Below are 24,226 nucleotides of genomic sequence, written 5' to 3' on the forward strand. Positions count from 1 at the left end.
CTTTTATCTTGTTTATTTCTAATAGCAACTTAATATTAATTGTCCTTTTGTTTTATCCATGTTGAGAGTGCTTTTCTGATGATAATTTTGAAACTAGGAATACTTTGGGGATTAGAATGTAGAGCCATAGTGCAGAGCTAAGAACTTCAGTAATTGGGGCCCTAAAGAAATACATAAATTTTACCCATTTCAAAACATTGCCTAAGCCTGACCTTGTACCCAAGAAACTCCTGTTTTTCTTTTTTGTACAGTACATGGCCTCTGACATTTAGGACTACAAATTTTGGGTAGTGTTATAAGTGTTGTCATGTATTGGGCTAATGTGAACCACTATAGAGGGTCAGGGATTGAGGGCAATGATTTTTAGTGTTTTTAGTACTGAAACTCTTTATAAAGAGTTCTTATAGGGAGGTCCCACTTTATAAAATACATGAAACATGTTTTTTAAAAAGCTACTAGATAGGTTTCCTAAGGAGTTTAAAACCTTTATTATTTGGCTATAAATACTCAGTACCCCTTCAAAACCCTAGGAAGCTGGGCAGCACACTTTCAGATTCACTGAATTAGAATATTATAATCATTAAAATTGCAGTGTCAAATTTCCTGGTGGGCTAGGAAGATTATTCTATATCTGCAACCTTGTGTAACCTAAACTAGCTTGCATATGCCACAAATTAGCAGGGGAATAGAGGTCCTAAGTGGATGATCAGTTTCCACTTATCCCTTTTATAGACAGGTTGGTTTACTAGAGTGGATTAGTGTCTTGACATATAAAGGGAAACATTAAGTTATGATTTAGTTAATTTAAGATAGTGTTATTAGAAGTGTAAGTACGGTTCTGATTCTTTTTTTCTTTTGCTTTCTAATATTACAAGGGTGGGAAAACAAATGAAGAAAAAGTTAATTTGCATATTTAAGATTGATTTATTTTTCTGAAATAAACTGACTTTACCATAGCTTCTACATCTGTACCACAGTAAACATGTGATTATTCTGAAATATTATGAGATAAATTTGACAGGAACCAAATTAGTTTAGATTTAGCATATGAGTGAAAAAGCTAGTTGATGTATATTAAGAACTTAAGCAGATATTAAACTTAAAGGGCATTTTGGCTAGCTTTTGCCGTACATTGATACATATTTTAAGTGCTAAAATTGTTATCAAACAGAAATTTGTAAGTGAGGAGCTGAGATGGCCCTGTTCCCCTGAAGAAAGGTTAGGTCTAAAATCTTAGATTACTTTTTGGAGGGTCAAGTGGTACATGCATGTATAGGAGGGGAGGGACAAGTATTATTTGTTTTACATGATAGTTACTTTTTCTGAATCTATTTGTGTTCAATGTGTTACTTTTGTGAATTTGGCCCAAATTAATTTGACTGAAGCAAAGTTAATTTCTAAGGAATGTTTTAGGGGGGAAATGTGATTTTGTAAATACAAGAAAAGCAAAAGGGGACAGTAAGATGCACTTAAAATACCTGTAGATAAGATGCTTTGACTTACTAGTTTGCTCAGGATTATCTGTTCCGGTTAATTTAAAATGTCCACAATTTTTAAGAACTCTTTGGAAAAAAAATACTTTCGTTTCTGGTTGATTGGATTTTTTAATGCTATTAATGCCCACACTTTTAAATATGCAACATGATATAAATATTACCCAATTATGCTTTTTAAAAATATTATTGTTATTTATACTTTTAGTAGAAAGCTAGAATTAATCAGTCAACTATATATGTATGTTATTTAGAAGTAATCCATAATAGTAATACCTACAAATTATTAAGTATCCTGTAGGTTATGTCACTATATAATAATATACTTGTCATGTTATTTATAATTCACAAATGTCGACATTTCCTCCCTTTTGTATTTGGGAGAACTATATAGAAATTAAATGAATTTACCCATGATCATACAGTGTCAAAACTTATATTAGAACCCAAATTTGTTTTGTTCTAAAGTCTACTGTTTAAAAATACACTATGTATGTATTTTTCTCTTCAGCAGGTCCCTGTAGGAACATATATTTATTTACTACTACTTTATTCAGATAGTTTTTTATTTGGAATAAATTAAAGTAACTCTGGTTTAGTGCTTTCTGGTTATTAATGTTTGCTTCATGAATGTTCAGTTAGGAAATACTAAAATAATACTAATATATCCCCAGCATCAAGCTAGAAGAGGGATTGTTAGCAGATTCTCCCATTGTACCCATCAGTTTTATCATGAAACTTCTAGGTATTCTATGTCCATGTTTCATTTCTTATGTCTATTCACTTGCTCTTGCTCTGCCAGTCCCATTGAGAGAAGTCCCAGATTTGGTTGGGTTTGATTGACTTGTTGTGTTAGGGTCTTTTGCTTATTTCATTTAGTTTTACATTGTGTGTATGTGTGTGTTCATCTTTTTATCTTTTGCCTTTTTTATCTTGTGGAGGACTTTTTTTTCATTTAGTTATACCTTTTTAATTGCTCTGCCTTTTAAAATTTGCGATTGTAATCTCTTCTACCTCGTTTTTATTTAACTTCTGTTACGAGTTTTTCCCATTTTATTTATTCAATTTCGGACATGTTTTCAACAGTTAAAAATCTGCTTATAATATTACTTAGTAGGAAAATTTCCAATGTAGATATGACACCAGCATTTTCCTGTTAAAGACATCTTTCTTCAAAGCCTAAAACTCTGTTAGAAATCTTATTATAAACCACATTTAGAACCCTAAAGGCTGGTGAGATGGATTTTGCATGTCATTTTTTGATTCTGAGTACTCATTTTTCATCCAGTTGCCTGGGTTTTTTGTTTTAAGTAAGAATATGGAAATTGCTTTTCTTGATATTGGTCTGCTTATTTTCAGTATCTTAGTATTTTCAGTATATTCCAATGGCACATAAATACTTGGTTTTATTGCTTTTTCAGTATTATAGCACTTCTAGTGTTATGAAAGTATTATACAGTGTTACTCTTACTTAATAGCATTATGTCATTCACTCATAGGGTGTGTTTGACCATCGAATGAAGTGCTGGCAGAAGTGGGAAGATGCTCAAATTACTTTGCTCAAAAAACGTGAAACTGAGGCAAAAATGACGGTTGCTAACAAACCAGATAAAATACAGCAAGCTAAAAATGAAATAAGAGAGGTGATTACTAAATGCTTTATCTCTTTACTCAAATTTTTCATGAGTCATTCATGTATACATAATTTTTCATAAATTTTTTTCTGAACCATTCAACACTTAGCAATTTTTCCATATTTTTATGAACTGTGTTAGAATTATGTTAACATTTTGATCATCATTAAGATCTTTAGAACCTTTGTTACCCCCACATGATTATGGACTGAATAAAGAAGGATACAAGGAAAAGAACTAAAATTAATCTTTATATTAATAAATTATACAACTTTTTAGGTGTTTAATTTCATTTCAGATAATTACTTATTTTGTGTCTAAAAATGGTTTTAGAGAAAGACCTAACTCACATTAGCTGTCAAGACAACAGTATCCCCCATATATATGTATTATATATGGTATTTTAGTAAATCTGTATAAGTTTATTATAATTTATACACTTTTTTTGCCATGCTTCAATAAGGAAATTGAAGAGGTAGGACAACCTTTATATTATTAAAAATAAATGTACCTGCTCTTTGAAGAGTATGTACCAGTGTTTTGGTTACATAGTGGGAAAAATATCATTTCATTGCTTAAAAATCTTCAGTTATTTTATTTTAGCTATTCCATTGGTCACTAATCATAACATTTTGTCTCTGTACTGAATTTAATGTTTATTGATGATGGGTCTTCAATATACTGTAGTTCCACTTTCTGAAAGAATCTGGTCATTTTACCATTACAAAAGTGTTTTTTTAATAGTGGTCATACAATTTCTAGTTTAAAATATTTCCATGGGCGTATAAATTGTGTTGAGCACATATTCTTGAAATTAACAATATTGTTGATATATTCTGAAATAATTAATGATACAAAAAAGAAATGAAAAAATTACACTATGACACTACTGATTTATTTGGTAGTGAATTTTATACCCCAAATCTTTCCTCTTAGTTATATTTAATTAAGCTTTGGATATTATAGTTCATTAAGTACAGTGTTGGAATATTCTAATCTTGAGCAAATCCAGCAGTGAAATATTAATGGAAATTAAACTGACATACATTTCTGTCACTACAAAGTTAGATACAAGTTTGAATAATGCTAAATTGGGCTTTGCCAATATTGAGCTTCCTCGGGGTTTCCAGGCATTATATTTAAATTAAAAAAGTGGTCATAACAGCTAGTACTATAGTTTTTTTTTTTCAGACAGGAATAAACTATTTGTTTCTTTTTTTGTTTTTATTAGTGGGAGGCAAAAGTGCAACAAGGAGAAAGAGATTTTGAACAGATCTCTAAAACAATTCGAAAAGAAGTGGGAAGATTTGAGGCATGTATAATAATTTTGCACTTTTCATAATAGCATGGTCACATTTTGCTGCAATTGTATGGTAAAATTTAGTTTTCTACTAATGAACTTTTTTTCGTATATTGTACTTTAATAGAAAGAAAGAGTGAAGGATTTTAAAACTGTTATCATCAAGTACTTAGAATCATTAGTACAAACACAACAACAGGTAAGCTGATTTTTTTTAATAACTCACAAACTTTTCCAATTTGTTTTTGGTATACTTTATTATTTTAAAGAAGATGATTAATGAAATAGGCTTTTAAACTCAAGGAAGAGTAAGAAATGGAGGCCGGGCACGGTGGCTCACGCCTGTAATCCTAGCACTCTGGGAGGCCGAGGCTGGCAGATTGCTCGAGGTCAGGAGTTCGAAACCAGCCTGAGCAAGAGTGAGACCTCGTCTCTACTATAAATAGAAAGAAATTAATTGGCCAACTAATATATATAGAAAAAGAATTAGCCGGGCATGGTGGCGCATGCCTGTAGTCCCAGCTACTTGGGAGGCTGAGGCAGGAGGATTGCTTGAGCCCAGGAGATTGAGGTTGCTGTGAGCTAGGCTAACGCATGGCACTCACTCTAGCCTGGGCAACAAAGCGAGACTCTGTCTCCGAAAAAAAAAAAAAAAAGAAATGGAGAGAGAAAGCCAGTGATAGCAAAAGAATAAATGGGTAGTTAAGGTAATTGGAAACTATCTCAAGTCCTTTTTGCCCCTACCAAACACTAGCAAAGATATACTTTTCCCAATTTTAGGCCCTAAGAAACCTCATGGACAACTTCCTTTCCTCTGTTTTTCTCATTGTTTCCTTGTAGGTCAGACCTGTTTAAGTAAATTCTCATAGAACAGTCTTCCCTAACAGAACTTAAACTAAGTTCTATTTTTTTTTTAAGTTTTAAAAAAATTTGTACTGTTTTTGTTTTATTTGGGGGGGCGGTGGTTGTATACTGCAAATGGCATTTGTCTCTAACTAGTGAAGACCATGGGTTTTAATGGTGCATTAAGTAAAAGTCAGTAACAAGATAGTAAGATAATAGCAGTGTTTGTATATATTTTAATGTCAATTTGAGTAATAGATCAAATAATTTAATGCCTTGAATAGAAGAATTTCTTCTAGTTTTGAAATATGTGATATGTGATCTAGAAACTTGTTTGTATAAAACATAATAGGTTATGTTTTTGAATTAAGTGATTATGATATCTTCAAATTCACTGAGGCTGGAGTTCAGTGGCATGATCATAGCTCATTGTAACCTTCAACTACTAGGCTCAAGTGAGCCTCCTGCCTCAGTCTCCCAAGTAGCTAGGACTACAGGCATGTGCTACCTCACCCAGCTAGTTTTTAAACTTTTTTTTTTTTTAGAGATGGGGTCTTGCTATGTTGCCCAGGCTGTTCTTCAACTCCTGGCCTCAAGCAATCTTCCTGTCTCGGCCTTCTAAAGCACTGGGATTACAAGTGTGAACCACCACGCCCAGCATATATTTAATTTCTAATCAAATAATTCATAAAGTTCAATTTTTAAAAATATGAATACAAATTAGTCATATAAGCTTATTTTTAAAGGAATTATTTTAAAGGTAACTTTAGTTTATACTTCAATCTATTCTCTGGACTATCTGGGGCAGACTCACAGCTAATTCTTTCCGGTCCCTTTTTTTCATTTCTTGCTCAATATTTTCTTTTCTTCCACCTTTTATCTCATTTTTCTTGGCTAGCAGTAACATAAAATGTGAATGTCCTCTGAATTAGGAGATGTTATCACTTTATGTTGGAAAAAGTAATTGTAGTTGTATTAAGGTAATCTTTAATGTGTGGTAACAATCCTTATACAATTTTGCATAAATCAAAAAATTGTAAGTTTTCGAAAATTGTATTGTTTACATTAAAAACTGTAATTAGGAGTAATTGGTATTTTAAATAGTTTATATGTGAATTATATTGACAGACTTCAGATAAGGAAGTTAAAATGATCCTTTCGAAAGCCAGACATTAGTAAATGTTAATCATTGTTAGCTATTTCTATAGATTTTTGTTTAATGCATTATAGGATATATGCATATAAATGACAAAATGGTAACATCTTTTATTTTTATTATCATCCACAGCTGATAAAATACTGGGAAGCATTCCTACCTGAAGCCAAAGCCATTGCCTAGCAATAAGATTATTCCTCTTAAGAAGACCTTGGATGTTTGTTCCAGTTATGCTGAATTCTACAGTGAAATCATTTAAAACCATCTAAATAAACCACTATATATTTTATGAATTACATGTGGTTTTATATATACATAGACACACACATGCACACACACACTCACTTACACACTCTGACATTTTATTACAAGCTGCATGTCCTGACCCTCTTTGAATTAAGTGGACTGTGGCATGACATTCTGCAATACTTTGCTGAATTGAACACTATTGTGTCTTAAATACTTGCACTAAAAAGTGCACTGCAAGGCCAGAAAATTTGACAATATTTTTTTCTTTACAATATGTTCTGTAGTATGTTTACCCTCTTTATGAAGTGAATTATCAATGCATTGATTAATGTTTACTTATACATTCCTGTACAGAAATTATGATTTTGTGATTACAGTAATAAAATGATATTCCTTGTGAAGTATTAGTAACAAATTATTTGGGTATGTAAACATATCAGGGATATTTTTAAAGCATTTTTAATAGGAAGGAACTTTTTCTTCTAGATGTTTATGGGTGATGCTGTGATTCCTTAATTACTTTAATTAACAGAAAAACACTGAACTCTTACATTATTAAATGACAAATGAAGCTTAAATTTTCTTACGAAATCATCATAAATCAAAGAACATTTATCTCTTGGTTGTCTTGGGTTAAAGAAGAGAATAAATTGTCTTGGCTTGTTTTTATCCATCCTTATAATTGCTCAATCTAAGAATTAGTGAAAAAATGTATTTGCTTCTGTTACAAGTCCCATGGACTTTACTCATCTTTTGTTATCTTCAAAATCTAAGTCTTTGCATATATTTAATTTATTCCTTATCTTTAAAAAAAAAAAACCTAAAAGTGGGTCATCTATGATCATAATTGACAAGGAATGGTACCTTGCTAAAATATACCATTATTTGATGAACAAACAAGTCTTTGGCAGCCTTCTTACCTATTCTGTGTGTTGCTTAGACAGCTGTTATCCTTAATGCTGATGAAAATTTAAGTTATAACTGGAATCAGTTATTTTTGTTTTTTAAAAAGTATTCTTAAAAAACACCCCTCTTCTTGAGCTTAACAGCCACATCTCCTTTCCAGAGGAACAAGATATGGTATGTGTAACTAAGCCCTCTCTTGTGGCTTACTGGATAGAAGTATTTAATAATATATTAGAGTGTCCTCAGCATGTGTTTGTTTCCACTTATTTCAGTTGAAATGTTAAGCCTACTATAGGTATTACACTATATATATTCATATTTATACTTAATATAAATATGAAATACATACATATATGTTATATTTATATTCCTATTATACTCATATTTATATCCCAGAAGCCTGCATGACGCATAAGTTTATTATAAAGACTTGGGCCACATGTAGTGGCATGCGCCTGTAGTTATAGCTAGGGAGGTTGAGGCAGGAGGATTGCTTGAGCACAGGAATTCAAGGCTGTAGTGCTTGATGATTGTGCCTGTGAATAGCCACTGCCCTCTAGCCTGTGCAACATAGCCCTGTCTCTAAGAAAAAATAATCAGTGAATTGAACAGGAAAAGAAAAATCTCAGGAGACACAAAATAATGTTTGCCGTTGTAAGAAGAAACTGAAGCAGAAATAGTATAATCTTGTTTTGCTCCAATAGATAAAATACTTTTGAGAAATGAATAATTCATTAGTAATATATAGCAGATGCCATCTTGTCTTATTAATATTGGGCAGAAATAGGCTTACTAGGAATAGAGTTCCACTAGAATGATGTCCTAGTATTATATCCATAGTTTTATTCCTTACAAAGGTATAGTTTGTACATAGGATAACTTAATTATTCAAGTTAATATTATTATTATTAAAATCTTCCATTCAGATGTGGTACATTCATTAGAATATTCGGTACCTCCAGATAAAATATTTTAAAAATAATTTTAGCCTTAATCTGAAGAAAGTAACTGACCCACCTTCATTCCTCTTGCCCACATTTTCTAAAAGATAAGCAGTATATTGGAAATTTCAAGTACATTATGTGAACCTCTGATACCTACCAACATTTTAACAAGATTTAGTTATTTCAACACTCAGCCCATCAATCTTCATTTCTCCTGTTCATATTTCTAAAATGCTTTCCTTCCAAATAAAACAAGAGCATTAACAGTGCTAATAACATAATCTTTTAGTTGTATAGGTCTGAACTTAAGTATTTTTTTTTTTTATGAGATGGAAAATTAAGGAAGGACTAAGGCAGCATAATATAGTGGAGCAAGCTAAACAAACACACATGTCTTCAGTCTTCTCTTAGTAGCTGTAGGACTTTGTGCATGTCACTTAAATCTCTTACCTATTAGTACATAAAGCTCTTGATTCTTGAAGTGCCTTTCTGCTTTAAAATACTTTGTTTAAAATATCAAACTTCAATATAAATGTTCTATTAGAAAACCAAATTCTAATAAGAGACTACCTCCTATTAAGTAAAACAATGTTAGAGCAAAATGAATGTAAAAATGTGATTTCTAACAAGTTTTTTTGATTTTTTTACTGAACTATTTTCAACTATTTCACATTTTCCCCACCCCCATTCTACTTGTTTTATACATATATATTTATATTAATTTTAAAATGCCCTTGTTTCATTGTTGCTACTGAATTTTTTTCTTTTTATCCAGATCTAGTAAAGTTTCCCAAGTTCACTGTACAAATTGTTTCATAAGTGGTTTTAAAATATAAAATAAGCCTCTTCACATGATCAGCTTTCTTTAAAGGAAGGAAGTCAGGTTAGAGAAGGAAAGTATATTCATTTAAAAATGCTTAATCCTAATGTCTAAGGGAATTAATAAAAGCTTCCAGTTTTCTGTCTTAAATTGAGGGATGTGACTAAGCTAAATGGCTACTTCACTTTTCTTGTTGTGGTCCTGCATGGGCAGTCATGTGATTAACATAGGGAGACAGAAGATAGTCAAGAACAGTAATGGGCCGGCGCGGTGTGGTGGCTCACGCCTGTAATCCTAGCACTCTGGGAGGCCGAGGTGGGCGGATTGCTCCAGGTCAAGAGTTCGAAACTAGCCTGAGCAAGAGCGAGACCCCATCTCTACTATAAATAGAAAGAAATTAATTGGCCAACGAATATATATAGAGAAAAAAAATTAGCCGGGCATGGTGGTGCATGCCTGTAGTCCCAGCTACTCGGGAGGCTGAGGCATAAGGATTGCTTGAGCCCAGGAGTTTCAGGTTGCTGTGAGCTAGGCTGATACCACAGCACTCACTCTACCCTGGGCAACAAAGTGAAACTGTCTCCAAAAAAAAAAAAAAAAAAGTAATGACAGGCTGATCAGAGTCATCCTATTTAGCTGAGAGTGGTGGCAGATGCCTGTAGTCCCAGCTACTTGGGAGGCCAAGGTGGGAATATTGCTTAAGCCCAGGAGTTTGAGACCAGTCTCCAAAAAATAAAATAAAAAGGAAATTTTTTTAAAGTTCTGTTTTAAAGGAAGGAGGGATTATTGGTAGTGAGGAGGGAAAATAACATTTGTGAAAAGGAAGTCCAGTCATTGGCTTAGGAACCCTGGAAGCATTTCTGTGTCATATTCACTAGTCAAGAAATGTATATGTTATGATACCTGTGTGTGTGACATACTTTTTGTTTCGAAGTATTGAAGAAAGACTGGGTAGAACCACCATCCCCTTTCTCATCTAAAATTAAGAGTAAAATTTAAGTATCGTTCATAACCATCATGGTAAAGGATATGGTTGCAAGTAATAATGAAGGTAGATCATGGGCCAGACATGGAAATAACAAGAAAAGGAAATATTTAATACAACAAGAAAAATGTGAATAATTGTTCAGTACCCTGCCTTTGTGATCAGGGTGATGAAGAGAGGTCATGTTAATCTGGATGAGCTCCTTAAAAGTTTAGACGAAGAAAGGCCAGGTGCAGTGGCTCCCTCCTATATACCAGCACTTTGGGAGACCAAGGTGGGAAGATCACTTGAGGCCAGGAGTTAAAAACCCAGTCTCTACAAAAAATAAAACTAGCTGGGCATGGTGGCACACACCTGTAGTCCTAGCTGTTCTGGAGGCTGAGATGGGAGGATTGCGTAGGCCCAGGAGTTCAAGGCTGCAGTTAGCTATGATGGCACCGGTGCACTCCAGCCTGGGCTACAGAGTGAGGCCCTGTCACTAAATGAAACAAACCAAATGTTTGCACCAATATAGAAATCCAGTGTGAGCCACATTTTTTTAAACTTTCTATAGCCAAATTTTTAAAAGAAAGAAATGGCCAGGCATGGTGGCTCACGCCTGTAATCCTAGCACTCCAGGAGGGCAAGGTGGGAAGATCCCTTGAACACAGGAGTTCAAGACCAGCCTGATCAAGAGTGAGACCCCATCTCTACTAAAAATAGAAAAAATTAGCCAGGTGTAATCATGCTTGCCTGTGGTCCTAGCTACTCCAGAGGCTGAGGTAGGAGGATTGGTTGAGCCCAGGAGTTTTGAGGTTATAGTGAGCTATGATGACATCACTGCACTCTAGCTGGAGTGACACAGCAAAACTCTCCAAAAAAATATTTAATTTTAATATTAAGTCCAGTGGTTCCAATGTACTGAAACGTATGAGGTATTTTACATTTTGTATTAAGTCTTTGATATCCAATGTGGAGTTTATAGTGTCATTACATCTCCATTCATACTAGCTACATTTTAAGTGATCAGTTGTAACATGTGGCTAGTGGCAATGATTGGACAGCAAAGGTTTAGTGAAACCTGTGGAAGTGAAAATGGAAAGTAAGTCCAACAGCTAGTTAACTTACCATCCTGAACCCAGTGAAGAAATCAAAGCTGAATAAAGGACCCCTATTTGGTGCTTTCAAGGGGCAAATACAATTTAGATATAAAACTTTGTAGCATAATGTTTTGCAAGTAGTGGATACTCAATATCTACTCTGAATAAATTGTAGCATTGTATTGCCAAAAGGAAAAACTTAAAGATTGTCTCTTAACCTCTTCATCTTACAGATAAACTAGCAGATTCAGGGCTTCAATCATGATTGAACTGATTTTTCCTCTTAAATTTGTGTGTTAATCGTGTGTGAACATTCTTTGAAAATGTATGATAAGTTTTTCAAGATTCCTGTTCTAATCATTTATATGTAGAATTCTAGGAAGTCCTTTGGGATACAGAGAACTTATTTCTTCAAACTATTGCTTCAGAAGCTGCTAAGAATAGAAGATTGTAGAAGATAGGGAAGTTGTGGCTTTCTGTGTGATTTTTTAATGCACATGAAGTAATTAAAAATGCTCATCTTCCTTTCTCTTGTTGTCGCATACTTTTTTAAAAGTCTCTGAACATTAAATAATTTTAACTATTTCTTAACTGGGTGAAATGGAAACTTTGTAATTAAAGCCAATCCGGGTGAAGGTGCCCATTTGTTAATACACAAATTATTTTCTTATTAAGGTCAGTTAATAGGATAAACCATTTTAAGAGTATTTTGAGAAAAACGTTCTATTTTAAATTTATATATATGTAACTGTTTAATAAAAATTAAAATTAGACAAAGCAAAACTATTTAAAGAATAAATTGCCTTCTTACTGCTTCATAGTTGTCTTATCTTGATTTTAACCTGTATTTTATTTTCTAGATCTTTATTTCAAGTGTTCTCACTATATATGTGTATACAGTGTGTGTGGGTATTTGTGTGTGTGGAAATGTTTGTGTGCATGTGGGACAGTAGGCTTTTAAACCAAACTTAGTTTCTGCATTTAAGTTAATGCTTCCCAGCCTTCCGTAACTGAGACATAATACCAAATGCTTATGTTTTCAACGTTAACATTTCTTAGGCATCATAATTTTACCAAGACCAACTTGAGTTGATTGTATTTCTGAAATCTCTGCCCTTCTCATTTCTCCTGTTTTTCTCCCTGAGTGAAGATCTTAAATTGCCCACCCACCCTCCAGTCCCCAGCCAGAACTGGGGTCAAGATCTTGTTACCATTTGCCAGAACTATCTTAAGTCTCCTATGAAATGCTATTCTTTTATTCTCTCCCTACTCTGCTACTCCTACAACCTGCTGTGAAATCCATCTTCCTAAAGAACTCTTGTCACAGCACTGTGCTCAAAAATCTTCAATAGACTCCCTACAGCCTACAGATACAAGTCCAGATGCTCCATAACCTGGTCTCAAACTACTTTTCCTGTCTTGATTCTTACCCCTTTACCCATCTTTTGCTTTAATCAATTGAGGCTTATGAGTATACCCTGTTCCTTCCTGGTCTTGTGTTTTTGGGAATGATACACCTTGTCTGAGTTACCTTTCCCTTTTAACAGCAATTGTTTAAATCCTACCCATCCTTTAAACTAAAGCCAAATTTAAAGTCCACATCCTTTTAAGTAAGGAGAGAGGAAGGAAGGAATCTCTTGATCTCTCCATAGCACTCTAATAAAAAGTTGTTTCTTTCAGATTGTACTTATTGAGATCTGTCTTGTATTATAGTTACCTGGTCTTACTTCCTTGAGTAGTCTGTATGTTTCTTGGGAAATGACCATGCCCTTATTATTTCTTGTAGAACTTTGTGTGTTACAGTCAAGATAGTGTAATGGAGTGATTAAGAACACAGTTATGCATTCAGCCCACTCATTTGAATCTTGCCTCAAGAACCTACAGTGTTGACTATTAGCAAGTTATTTTTGTCTGAAAATTAAGGTTCCTCATCTGTACAATGGAAAGTACTCCTTCACATGCTCCTTAAGGGCCTTAAGATAACTGATATGAATTTCTTAGCAAGTGATTAATAAGTATTAGCTATTATACATCTAATAAATGTTTGCAGGACACAGAACATCTCAGTCTGAACAAAGCACCTACATTTCAATTATTTCACCAGTCTTTAAGACTTCTTCAACATAACAGGTTTATGCTTGCCTAATGCCTAAATAGGCTTACCAAAAAGGTTCCCTCCCAGAACAGTCTACCTCAAGGAGATTTACTCTGAGAGTCCAGGGGCTAAAGATCAGATGGAGAAAGGGAGGAAAGTTTGCAGTCAAAATCCATTAATATTCAGCAAACACAAGTTTAAAACTCCCCCTACCCCGGAGATACTCTAGTTAAATGAGTGTTGTCGGTAAATGTCAGAGACCTTTAAAGGAGACTGGAGGCTAAAAAGGAAGGGTGAAATAGAAATGTGGTAATTGCTTTGGGAACGAGAAGTTTATTTTCCCACAAATTTGTGTAAGAGCCTTCAATATGTAGCAGACTAAGGGAAATAGTAAACTGTGAAGAAAGATGGAGAGTGAGAGTTTCATGAGAAGAATTGATGGAGTGGCAATCGTCCAGCCAAACGATGGCAGGTGCCTGAACCGCTGCATGGAAGTGAGATAATTCAGGGGAATGGAAATGAAGATGGCAAGTTTCACTTAGTCACTCATTTATCCATTTATTTTGAGGTTGGCATGCTGATTTCAAAATCCTGGGCAAAACTAATATCTAAGGGAAGAATGGAGGGAAAAAATCAAGTAGATAAAGTCTCGGAAAGAAGTGAAGATGTTTCTTACTTTCAACAAAAGGAAAGAGAAGGATGAGTTTATTTGGTGATGAAAAAGAAAAGCTATGAGTTCAAGCCTGAAAGTTTTTATTTTCTTGATGAAGAAATTAAGCCATCATCAGGGGGTGTTATCAGCAGGAAGGCCAAAGAAGATTGGAAGCCAAAAAAAGAATAGTAAATGTTTAGAAAAAAGAAATACAGACGAGTGCTAATTTTCAAATCAGTTTGGAAATCATGAATTTACAAATAAAGCCAACGGAAGAAAGTATCCTTTTCTTCAGCCATCAGACTGCAGGTCCTAGGCAAATTGATGGACTTACTCAATATTGGGGATTGGTAGTGGGTTTGAGGGAACATGGGGGCGGGAGGGGAAGAGATTTTGAGACACGAATTTAAAAGACTAAGGCTACAAATGAAGGCAAGAGAGAGAAGACAGGCAGAAATTGGAGGCTTGGGATGTGATGAAGTGGAAGCAACTTCTCTGGTAATGAGGGTATAGAAAAGGAGAAAGTAGTCAAAGGCAGGAACTTAAGTTTCAGAAACATTAAGTTTTATGCATTTGGCACTTTTTGAAAAAGAATAAATAGGGCAAACAACTGCCTAGGCCTCTGGTAACACCATTAGGGTTGTTTCTGTGGCATTCCTAGAATTTGCTTTTTGATGTGCCAGTGTCTTGGAAGTTTTTGCTTGTCAATACATAAAAATGTACTGCAGTCTTTGATTTTTTAGTTAATGTTTATTTCATCAAATAAATAACATGCGCAAAACCCAAAAACTACAGTAGCATTGCCAAGGCCAATGACATGCAGCGGTTCTTTGCCCCATCTGGCCCCCATTTCTTCAATCCTCTTCCTTAGAGGCTCCACTTTCTACTCTTAGCTGTTTCTGCTGCCACCTTCACGTTTCTAAGTAACAGGTCTACACTGCTATCAAACGTCAGTGTTAGACATCGTCTGCTTATCTTTTCTATGGTGAGTAAGAGTTCAGTTCACTTGCTCTGCCGTTGCTCTGCTTTATGCACTTGTCCCCGCCCTTCCAATGCAGTTGTGTTACAATTTTTGGTTAAATCAGTATTTGCATTTTTATTGTGCCTACACAAATACTGCTCACAGCTGAAAGTTGTAGTATATTTAATGATGATTTTCTTTCTTTTTTTTAAAAAATAAACTTTATTTTAGATTTACAGAAAAATTGTGAAGTTAGGACATGTAGGGTTCTCACATACCCTGCACCCAGTTTCTCCCACTGACATCTTGCATTAGTATAGAACATTTGTTACAACGGATAAATATCAATGCATCAGTATTAACCAAAGTCTGTAGTTTATTCAGATTTCTCTAGTTTTTGCTCAATTATGTATTCCGTGTTCTAGGATCCCTTTCAGGACAACACATCCAGGATACATTTATTATAGTTGTCATGTCTCCTGCTCCTCTTGGTAGTGACAGTTTCTCAGGCTTTTCTTGTTTTCAATGACCTTGCTATTTTTTCCTGAAGTAAAGCATGCTTTAATTTTTTTTAAATTTGGTTAGTGCCTTTTTTTCTTAATCTATTGGTAATTTTCTCCATGTCTTCCCATAGTGTCACAGTGCATTTTCCCATAAGACCATTCACATCAGGTAATCTCTCCATTCCAGTTGTTTTGTTTAGAGCCCTCTCTCCAGGAAACTAATATTCTCTCTGGGGCTAGTGCTCTCTGGGCTTGCTGTAGAGTTACCCTTGGACTTCTCTCGCTCTCAGCTTTGGAATTGCCTTCACCATTCTCTTGGGACATATTCCCTATATACTGGGACTCAGGCCGCCTTCTTTTTATTGGCTTATTTTCTTGTGTTGGTGAAGTATATTTTCCAGTAGTTTCTTTAGATTAAAAAGAAGATATGGCAGAAAGCATTGCGAAAACAGTCCTCAAAATACCTGCCTCTTGAGTCATGTTGCTCTAGTCTGGACTGGTGATCTTGCTGAGCCCATTGCATGGTGGTGATCCTGAAGGTTCCCCTCACTGCTTCCCTGGGTTGTATCTTCTACTTTCTACACCTCATATTTTCCACTTTCTTGATTTATTCCCTCATTTTGGTGGATATACAGGATAGGTTCCTGAGAATAAATGTACAAAAAGTATATATTTTGAGACCTTATTTTACTCTAATCCTTTGAGGAATTTGAGATCAGCCTGAGCAAGAGTGAGACCCCATCTCTATGAAAAATAGAAAAAATCAGCCGGGCGTGGTAGGGCGTGCCTGTAGTCCCAGCTACTTGGGAGGCTGAGGCAGGAGGATTGCTTGAGCCCAGCAGTTTGAGGTTGCTGTGAGCTATGATGGTGCCACTGCATTCTGGCCCAGGTGACAGAGTCTGTCTCAAAAAAAATAAATAAAAAGTAGATAAATAAATAAAAGCTTGATCAGCAATCTGTGGCTCAAGGATTTCATGACTACACAATTCTGGGTTACATTACCTGTTTCAGCCAATCTTGAAGTTGTTTTGGGGGTCTTCTGCCATCATCAGCTGTTATTATTTTAAAAATAAAAAACAGAAATACTTCCTAGACCTTGAAAGTCCTATTGCATCCTATTGCACATAACACTTCCTCATGGGATTGTTATGAAGCTTATTATTACTGTTATTTTGGGGAAACAGCATCTCACTCTGTCACCCAGACTGCAGTGCAGTGGTCATAATTCATTGCAGCCTCAAACTCCTGGGCTCAGACAATCCGCCCACCTCAGCCTCCTAAGTAGCTGGGACTACATGTGGGTGCCACAAAACCTGGATAATTAAAAAAACAATTTTTTTTTTTTTTTTTTTTTTTTTTTGGTAGAGCTGTAGGGACTCTCTGTTGCCCAGACTGGTTTCAAACTCCTGGCCTCAAGCAACCCTCCTGCCTCAGCCTCCTAAAGTGCTGGGATTGCAAGTATGAGCCACTGCACAGGGTCCCAGCTGAGGAAACTTGATTATCAGGTTACTCAAGTAAGCCTTGAGTTTCCTTCCTTAGGATAGAGCACAGTGCAGAATTGAAACTGCTCTGTTGAGGTGACTTGCAGGTCACTGAGAAGTGACCTCAGCCAGGAAAAAAGGTAACCTGCCAGCGAACTTCTTGGACTGCAGCTGCATTCAGTTCCGTTTGTCTTTGAGAGTAGGGGGCATTTCAGCTTAGCAAACTCTAGAGTTTATGATGGAACCCTAAGTCATGGGACAGAGAAATAACTGGGCTTCCTGCTTTCAGAACGTGCCTGGTGTGGACCCGCAAAGCCTTCTACACTAACCTCAGCTGAGGATCCATCCTCTAAGCCAGCACTCACAAGATGTGCCCTCCTCTCAAAACTCCCTATTTTTAGCTGTGGCCTGTGACTAGACCACCATTCCTTTTTTCTTCTGGCCAGCACCTCCTGATAAACAACAGCTCTGTGGACTCTACGCTGTGAGTGTAGAGCCCAGCTTATAGGTCACCTTGAGCCTCTCGTGACGATCACACTGTATTGTGTGATTTATGTGCTTTGCCAACTAGGTTTTAGGGCAAGTACCTTTTCAAAGTCTTGTCATGGCCAGGCATGTTGGCTTTCTCCTGTAATCCTAGCACTTTGGACGGCCGAGGCGGGAAGATCAATGAGGACAGGAGTTCGAGGCTGCTGTGAGCTACGATCGCGCCACCGCAGTCCGGCCTGAGAAACAGAGGGAGACCCCGCCTCAAAAAAGAAATAAAAGAAAACAATGTCCTCAGCTGGGACACTTAATTTCTTAGGGACTGTCAAGCTACTAGTCCCCAGTCCCTACCTTTTATTGCATCTTCTACTTTCTCTCCTGGTTGAAAAGCTCCTCACGGTTAGAGGCAGCGCTTTAGAACTGGCGCCTGAAGCAGCGGGTTGTGTCAGCGACCCGGCGACCTCCGCGCTCCTGTGGGGCTCCGCGCTCCACACGTCCCTCGGTCGGCGGCCTCTGAGGAGCCCCGGGCCCTCGCATCGAGGGGGACCGGAGAGTCCTGGCAAAAGTTGGAGGGTGCTCGGCTGTCAGCGTCCTCTGAGGGTAAAAATAAAAACTCAGCTGACCAAAACAAAATTGAAACGCTTCACACTCTTCCATTCTGGTCCGTCAGGCGAGCCGCCCCCGAGCGCCGCGGGAGCCGGGCGGCGGGCGCGGGTGCGGCGCGGCCCGTCCGGCGCGGGGGCGCGCACCCCTCCGCAGCCTCGGGCGGCAGGCCCCGCCTCCTGGGTCCGGCGCCCTCAGCCGCCGCTAGGCCCGAGACGCCGGCGCCGCTGCCCGCGCCCTCGCCGCTCTCCGGCCCGGCCCGGCCCGGCCCAGGCGCCCGAGCGCGCGGGCGCGGCGCGCAGGCCGGTCCGGCGGGCGCAGGCTCGGGGGCGGGGCGGCCGGCCGGGGCGGAGCGGCGACCGCAGCGTGCGCCCGCCCCGCTCGCCCCCCGCCGGCCGGCCGGCGCGGCCATGGAGGTCTACATCCCGTCCTTTCGCTACGAGGAGAGCGACCTGGAGCGGGGATACACGGTAGGCGCGGGCCGCGGCGGGACGGGCCCGCGAGCCGGCCTGCGGCGCTGCGCCCCGGGAGGCGCCCCAGGCCGCCGCCGCCCCTGCGCGGGTCCCCGCGCGCCTCTCCCCTCCCCCGCCCAGGGGAAGGGCTGTGCCCTGCCGCGGTTGCCAGGGAAACGGGCGCCCCTCCCCGGCGCGGCGGCCGCGGGCGCCCGCGACCCCCGCGACCCCCGCCGCCATCCCTTCCCGCCCCGGCCTGGGCTGGGCTGGGGCGCCCGCCGTTCCCCGCGCCGCCCGCCCCCGGCGCCGGGATGGGCTCGTGCGCGTCCCGCGCGGCCGCCCCGAGCCCAGGCTGAGGTGGCAGGTTCATGCCGGCTTCCAAGCGCTGTGCGGTTCGTTCGGCTAGGAAACAGGGTACTTTCAACAGCAGCATCGTTTGTGGCTGTTTATTAGCCAAAGTAAACACATGTGTTGGTTTTAAATGGTTTCCAAAGTTTGTTTTTTTCTCTTTTTCCAGTTACGCAGTGCCATGAAATCGCAGAAACAGTACTTACTGAGCACCTGTTTTCTACATGGGACTGTGGTCACCCAGAAATGTGAAACTGGACCCCTGCTCGCAAGAGTGAAGGGGAGGGCAGAGACCAGGGCATGGGCATTTGGGGACAAGTTTACTGAGTGGGCTGTTGGTGGTGATTCCTCAGTGAATTTAAACATTCTTACCTAGACAGTTGTTGCTAGTGGGGCAGATGTCAAAGGGTGGTTAGACCTTGGAAGAATTTTCCAGTTGTTAAAGAATGGGTAGGGTTGGAGAGAGACTGTAGAGAGCAGTCTGAAAGGACCGTTTTATTTGCGGCCAGTTCACTAACTTGCTAAACACCAGTTACATGAATTTGGCGGAGAAGTATTTTAATCCATCTCCCCTCCTCTAAATATTATTGGTATTTGGTGACAGTCTTTTGGGCCCTTGTGTTTTCATAGCAAGGACTAAATCACCCTGTCAAAGGAAGATACAGAATTAAAAGCAGTGATTGAAAAATAAAAAGTCCAGGAAGTATGTAGGTTTTTAGAACTCAGTAGACTTTGTCCAGGTGCTTGTCCTGAGACAAGTTCTTAAAGTGCTTTCCATGGGGAGGAAACTGCAGGGAGTGGGGAGTTGTGCTATATAGTGGCGGTTATTTATATAAATAATCCTTTCCAGTGCATTAACATGTGGTTAAATATTCTGTATCTTTTTAAAAAAATTGAACTTGAATCCATTCAAGACTTTTTTCTTGGAGGTTTTATCCAAGTCTCCTAAGCCTAAAACCTCGGTTCATTTTTCAGGTATCTCACCTCTCTCATCAGCAGCCTCAACAGTCATGGAGGGCCTACCATTTTGGGGGCTTTCTTTTAGGGTATGAAGGTTAAAAGGCCAGTTGTTAGGGGCCATGGTTTTCAGAGAGAAGATGAAGTTGGTCTCAATAGTCCAAGCTAAAAGTTAATTACCTGCAGAAATAAGCACTTTGAAGTAGATCATAATTAAGGTTCATTGCCCATTATTGATTTTCTTCTACTGGAGAATCTGTGCTCTTTAAAAGTTTACTTTAAGAAAAAAAAAATCCTAACTCATTTAGATTGGGAGCCAAACTGTTAAAATACATTCTGAAGTGATTTTTTTTCCTGGGTGAGTTTGTGGAGCAGTTAATACCTTTTCCCCCTGAGCAACTAATTTTGTGCTTGTACAGCAGTTGAGTCATTCAACAAATATTAACTGAGCACCTGCTGTAAATCTCTATTCTAGGTGTTGGGAAAATAGCAATGAATTATATTTCAGCTTTAAGAAAACCCTAACATTTAAAAGATATAATCTCAGTTTCCTAAATAAGAAACTGGTAAAATAATGTATACCTTAGTAAAAAAAAAAACAAAAACAAAAAACCCCACCTTTTTACTTTAGTGATTATGTTTGTGTTTTAAATTTAAAAAGCGTTATATCTCATTCTAACAAATCCAGTGATAGGATGTTTAAAGTAGAAACAGATGGTTTCTCCTTTTGCTTCTAGTCCCATGCCCCCAGAGATAAAGTGTAGGAGTATGTCTTAGAGATTTTTTTCCCTATACTGTGAAGACATATATGTTTTTCTTTTTTAAAAAAATAAATGGCAAGATTTTACCACAGCTGTCATCGTGCAGCTATGGACATCTTTCATTGTTGATCCGGAGAGCTCTGCCGCCTCTTTCTAACTGCTAGTGAAGGACTCTTCCACAGTAATTTGTTTACCCAGGTCTCTGTTGATGGCCATTGACATTTGTTTCCAATTGTTAGCAACTATATCTATGTTAAAACAAGACATCCTTGTCCATACTTTTTTATGGCAACTACTGAGATTTCTGTAGAACATTAACTAGAAGTGGTATTTCCAGGCCTTTTAAAGCTTTCATAGATAATGTGCAATTGTTATTCAAAAAGTTTATACAGGCCCCTCACGGTGGCTCATGCCTGCCTATAATCCTGGCAATCTGGGAGGCCAAGACAAGACAGGAGGACTGCTTGAGCTAAGGAGTTTGAGACCAGCCTGAGCAAGAGTGAGACCCCGTCTTTACTAAAAAAAAAAAAAAAAGAAATAAATTAGCTGGACAATTAAAAATATATAGAAAAAATTAGCCGGGCGTGGTAGCGCATGCCTGTAGGCCCAGGCTGAGGCAGGAGGATCCTCTGAGCCCAGGAGTTTGAGGTTGCTGTGAGCTAGGCTGACGCCACGGCACTCTAGCTGGGGCAACAGAGTGAGACTCTGTCTCAAAAAAAAAAAAAAAAAAAAAAACACAAAACAAAAAAAAAAAAAACAGTTTATACAAATTTATGCCCATGGTACAAATTTATTAACTTTTAAAGAGTGAATTTTTGCCCTTGAAGCATTTAAAGATTTGCTGGGCTTGCACTGTATTGGTGGGGATTTAAAGGACGGAAAGGATTTGTTCCTGTCCCATCCAGGAGCTGCTCAGAGCAGGGCAGGGTTAGGGTACTCAGGGGCCTGAGGGCCTGAGAGGTCAGTCTGCTCTGCAGGGTGGCTGTGCTGCCATGGGGGTTGGGGTGCTTAGGAATGCTGACTTTGAAATCTGGTTAGGTTTTTGCTAGGATTGTGAATTTTAGAAAGAGGAAATGCAGGGCAAATTGTCATCTCAGAAGAAAGGCATTTTAAAACTCAGATACACCAAAAGTGGTGGGGGGGCACTTTTAATCTGTTTCCTTTACAAAGAAGTAAGAGGATATTGTAACAAAATGTGATAAGTCAAATGTTACTACTTCCTAGGAAAGTTATTCTCTTCTTTCTCCTCTCGCCCCCCATATGCCAATAGTGTACTCGTTTAATATCTGTTTCCCTGCTAGGCTATATACTCCTTGAGCCTAGGCATAGTGTGCATCTCCATGGTTGCACCTAGTACAGAGCCTATCACATAGTAAGAATTCAGTACACGTCTGTTGAATAAATAATGAGTGATTTCATCTTCATAAGAGGAGAAAATTAGAAGAGCGGTGATCTTCAGGCATGAAGCATCTTAGCAGGTTATGTGGGGGTCAGGCTGCAGACTGAAATTTTGAGTAAATAGCAGGGATTGTGCAGAGTGATTCCAGAGAGAGATGGGGCAGAGACTAGCTCACTAGCCTTGAGAGCTATAAAGGGAATGTGGACGTTAACCCTAGATAGGGTGAAGTTGTTGGAGAGTTTCGAGGAAGGAAATAACATGATTAGCTTTGCATTTAGAAAGATAACTATCTTAGTTCAGGCTGCTGGGTAGTTTATAAACAATAGAAATTTATATCTCACAGTTCTGGAGGCTGGGAAATCCAAGATCAAGGTGCTAGCAGATTGTGTCTGGTGAGAGCCCATTTCCTGGTTTATAGATGGTGCCTGCTTCTGTGTTTTCTCACATGGGAGAAGGGGCAGAGATCCCCCTTGGGCCTTTTTTATAAGGGCATTAATCCCATTTATGAGGGCTCTGCCCTCATGACCTAATCACCTCCCACAAGGCCCTACCTTCTAATACCATTACCTTGGGGTTAGAATTTCAACATATGAATTTGAATAAGGCACAAATATTCAGACCGTAGCAATGGCCCTGGAGCACTCATCATTTAAGAGACAGTGGGGGCCTCAGCTAAGGCTTTAGCATTGAACGTGGGAAGGAAGGCATGACTACAAGAATCTCCAGTAGCTGGGGACCAGATTTAGGGCAGCAGGGTGACTCCTGTGGGTGCAGGTAAGATAAGAACTGAAGCAGGGGAGATATTCATTTGGGGACCTGCTGAGTTTTGGTGATGGATGCAAGCATTTGGTTTTGGAGTTCAGGGTAGATAGAGGTCTTGGTTAGAAATATGGCTCTAAGGGGACATTCAGCATAAAAGATGGAAAAACAGAAACAAAAAACCACATGCAGAGTGAGGAAAGAGGGAGGGCCAAGGGTAAAATCCTAGAATTTACATGAACAAAGATGTCTGGGCACAGAATCCAGGAGGAGAAAGAAACCCGGGGGTATGAGGCTGGACAAAGGAAGGGTGGGAGATGCTCTGCAAGAAAGAAAGTACCAGATGTTGCTGAGCGGTCTTGCAGGGTGAGGAGGGAGAACAGCCCAGTCCAAGACCTGAGAATACCAGGTCTTAGATCCCAGTTTAGACTAGTATTTTCAATTTTAAGATATTGTTGGTAAAATCAACAAAACTGGAATTACTACTTAGGTAACAACACAAAAGTTTGAATGTGTTAGATTTCAGTTTTCATAGCTGTAAAAATCAAAGCATGAATTAGATTCAAGTCCATTTTAACTAATTGTCTATGACTGACTACATGTGTTATGTTTATACAGATATGTCCTCTTGGGATATGGACCTGTCGCTGATTCACTTGTTATACACTTAAAATGTATTATGCTCTTCAGTACATAAGGCAGCTTTATATATGCATATATTCAGGATCATAATATTGTGATATATGTAGTTTTAAAGTTTTTATGGATTAAAACACAAAAATTGAACCATGTAACCCACCACCATTTACCCGTTACTCACCTTTGGTATTTTATAATTATTATTAATGTTTCATTCGCTATCCCTTATTTCCCCATCTTATTTTTTAAAATTCTGGAGTATTTTACCTGTAAATATTTCACTATGAATATCCGATAGTTAAAGACTTCTTAAAACCATAACCAAAATGTAAATATTACCACAAAATTAGCAGTACCTTAATATCAATTCCTGGTTGTTTTCGTTGTTTTTGTTAACATAACTACAATGTAAATACTGCCTTGGACTTAACAATGGTTTACATTTTATTGTTACTATATTGCTATTTTATATTTGTGAGAATAAGGCTGGGAGGTTGAGGGTGTCTGGCTGGCTACTCGAAAGTGGCCCTCTTATCTCTGTTTGCTTTCATCCTCAGAGAAGCTTCTACCTGAAGACAAAATGGACAAAATTACAGCCTATTTAATATTTTTTATTTATTATAGCATCCAGAGGAAGAGAGGATATTTCTTCATAGGAAGGGTACTTTTTTACCCAGGAGTCTTGAGCAGATAAGTCTCTTTATCAATTCCTAATTGGTTT

General features: G+C 38.2%; 2 protein-coding genes and 1 long non-coding RNA gene across 4 annotated transcripts in view; 2 read left to right on the forward strand and 1 right to left on the reverse strand.

Annotated features, from left to right (window-relative positions):
* Positions 1-7,076, forward strand: part of SNX2 (sorting nexin 2) — a 59,482-nt gene extending 52,406 nt beyond the window's left edge. The window contains exons 12-15 of one of the 2 annotated variants that reach the window (XM_012788560.2): positions 2,993-3,136; positions 4,359-4,439; positions 4,555-4,626; positions 6,559-7,076. In XM_012788560.2, coding sequence (XP_012644014.1) covers positions 2,993-3,136; positions 4,359-4,439; positions 4,555-4,626; positions 6,559-6,609 — 348 coding nt within the window. In that variant the 3' untranslated portion in view covers positions 6,610-7,076. The remainder of the gene's footprint in view (positions 1-2,992; positions 3,137-4,358; positions 4,440-4,554; positions 4,627-6,558) is intronic. The other variant, XM_076008319.1, reaches the window with a different exon arrangement.
* Positions 7,077-14,886: 7,810 nt separating this feature from the next.
* LOC105884554 (uncharacterized) lies at positions 14,887-18,455 on the reverse strand. The gene is made up of 2 exons (XR_012921727.1): positions 17,939-18,455; positions 14,887-16,264 (listed from the first exon to the last, which is right to left on the reverse strand). It is a non-coding gene; the product is annotated as an uncharacterized LOC105884554 (long non-coding RNA).
* A 79-nt stretch (positions 18,456-18,534) lies between these two features.
* Positions 18,535-24,226, forward strand: part of SNX24 (sorting nexin 24) — a 140,575-nt gene continuing 134,883 nt past the window's right edge. The window contains exon 1 of the mRNA XM_012788557.3: positions 18,535-18,660. Coding sequence (XP_012644011.1) covers positions 18,601-18,660 — 60 coding nt within the window. The 5' untranslated portion in view covers positions 18,535-18,600. The remainder of the gene's footprint in view (positions 18,661-24,226) is intronic.

Source organism: Microcebus murinus, chromosome 11 (assembly GCF_040939455.1).
Source record: "Microcebus murinus isolate Inina chromosome 11, M.murinus_Inina_mat1.0, whole genome shotgun sequence".
In the NCBI taxonomy this organism is placed as follows: Eukaryota; Metazoa; Chordata; class Mammalia; order Primates; family Cheirogaleidae; genus Microcebus; species Microcebus murinus.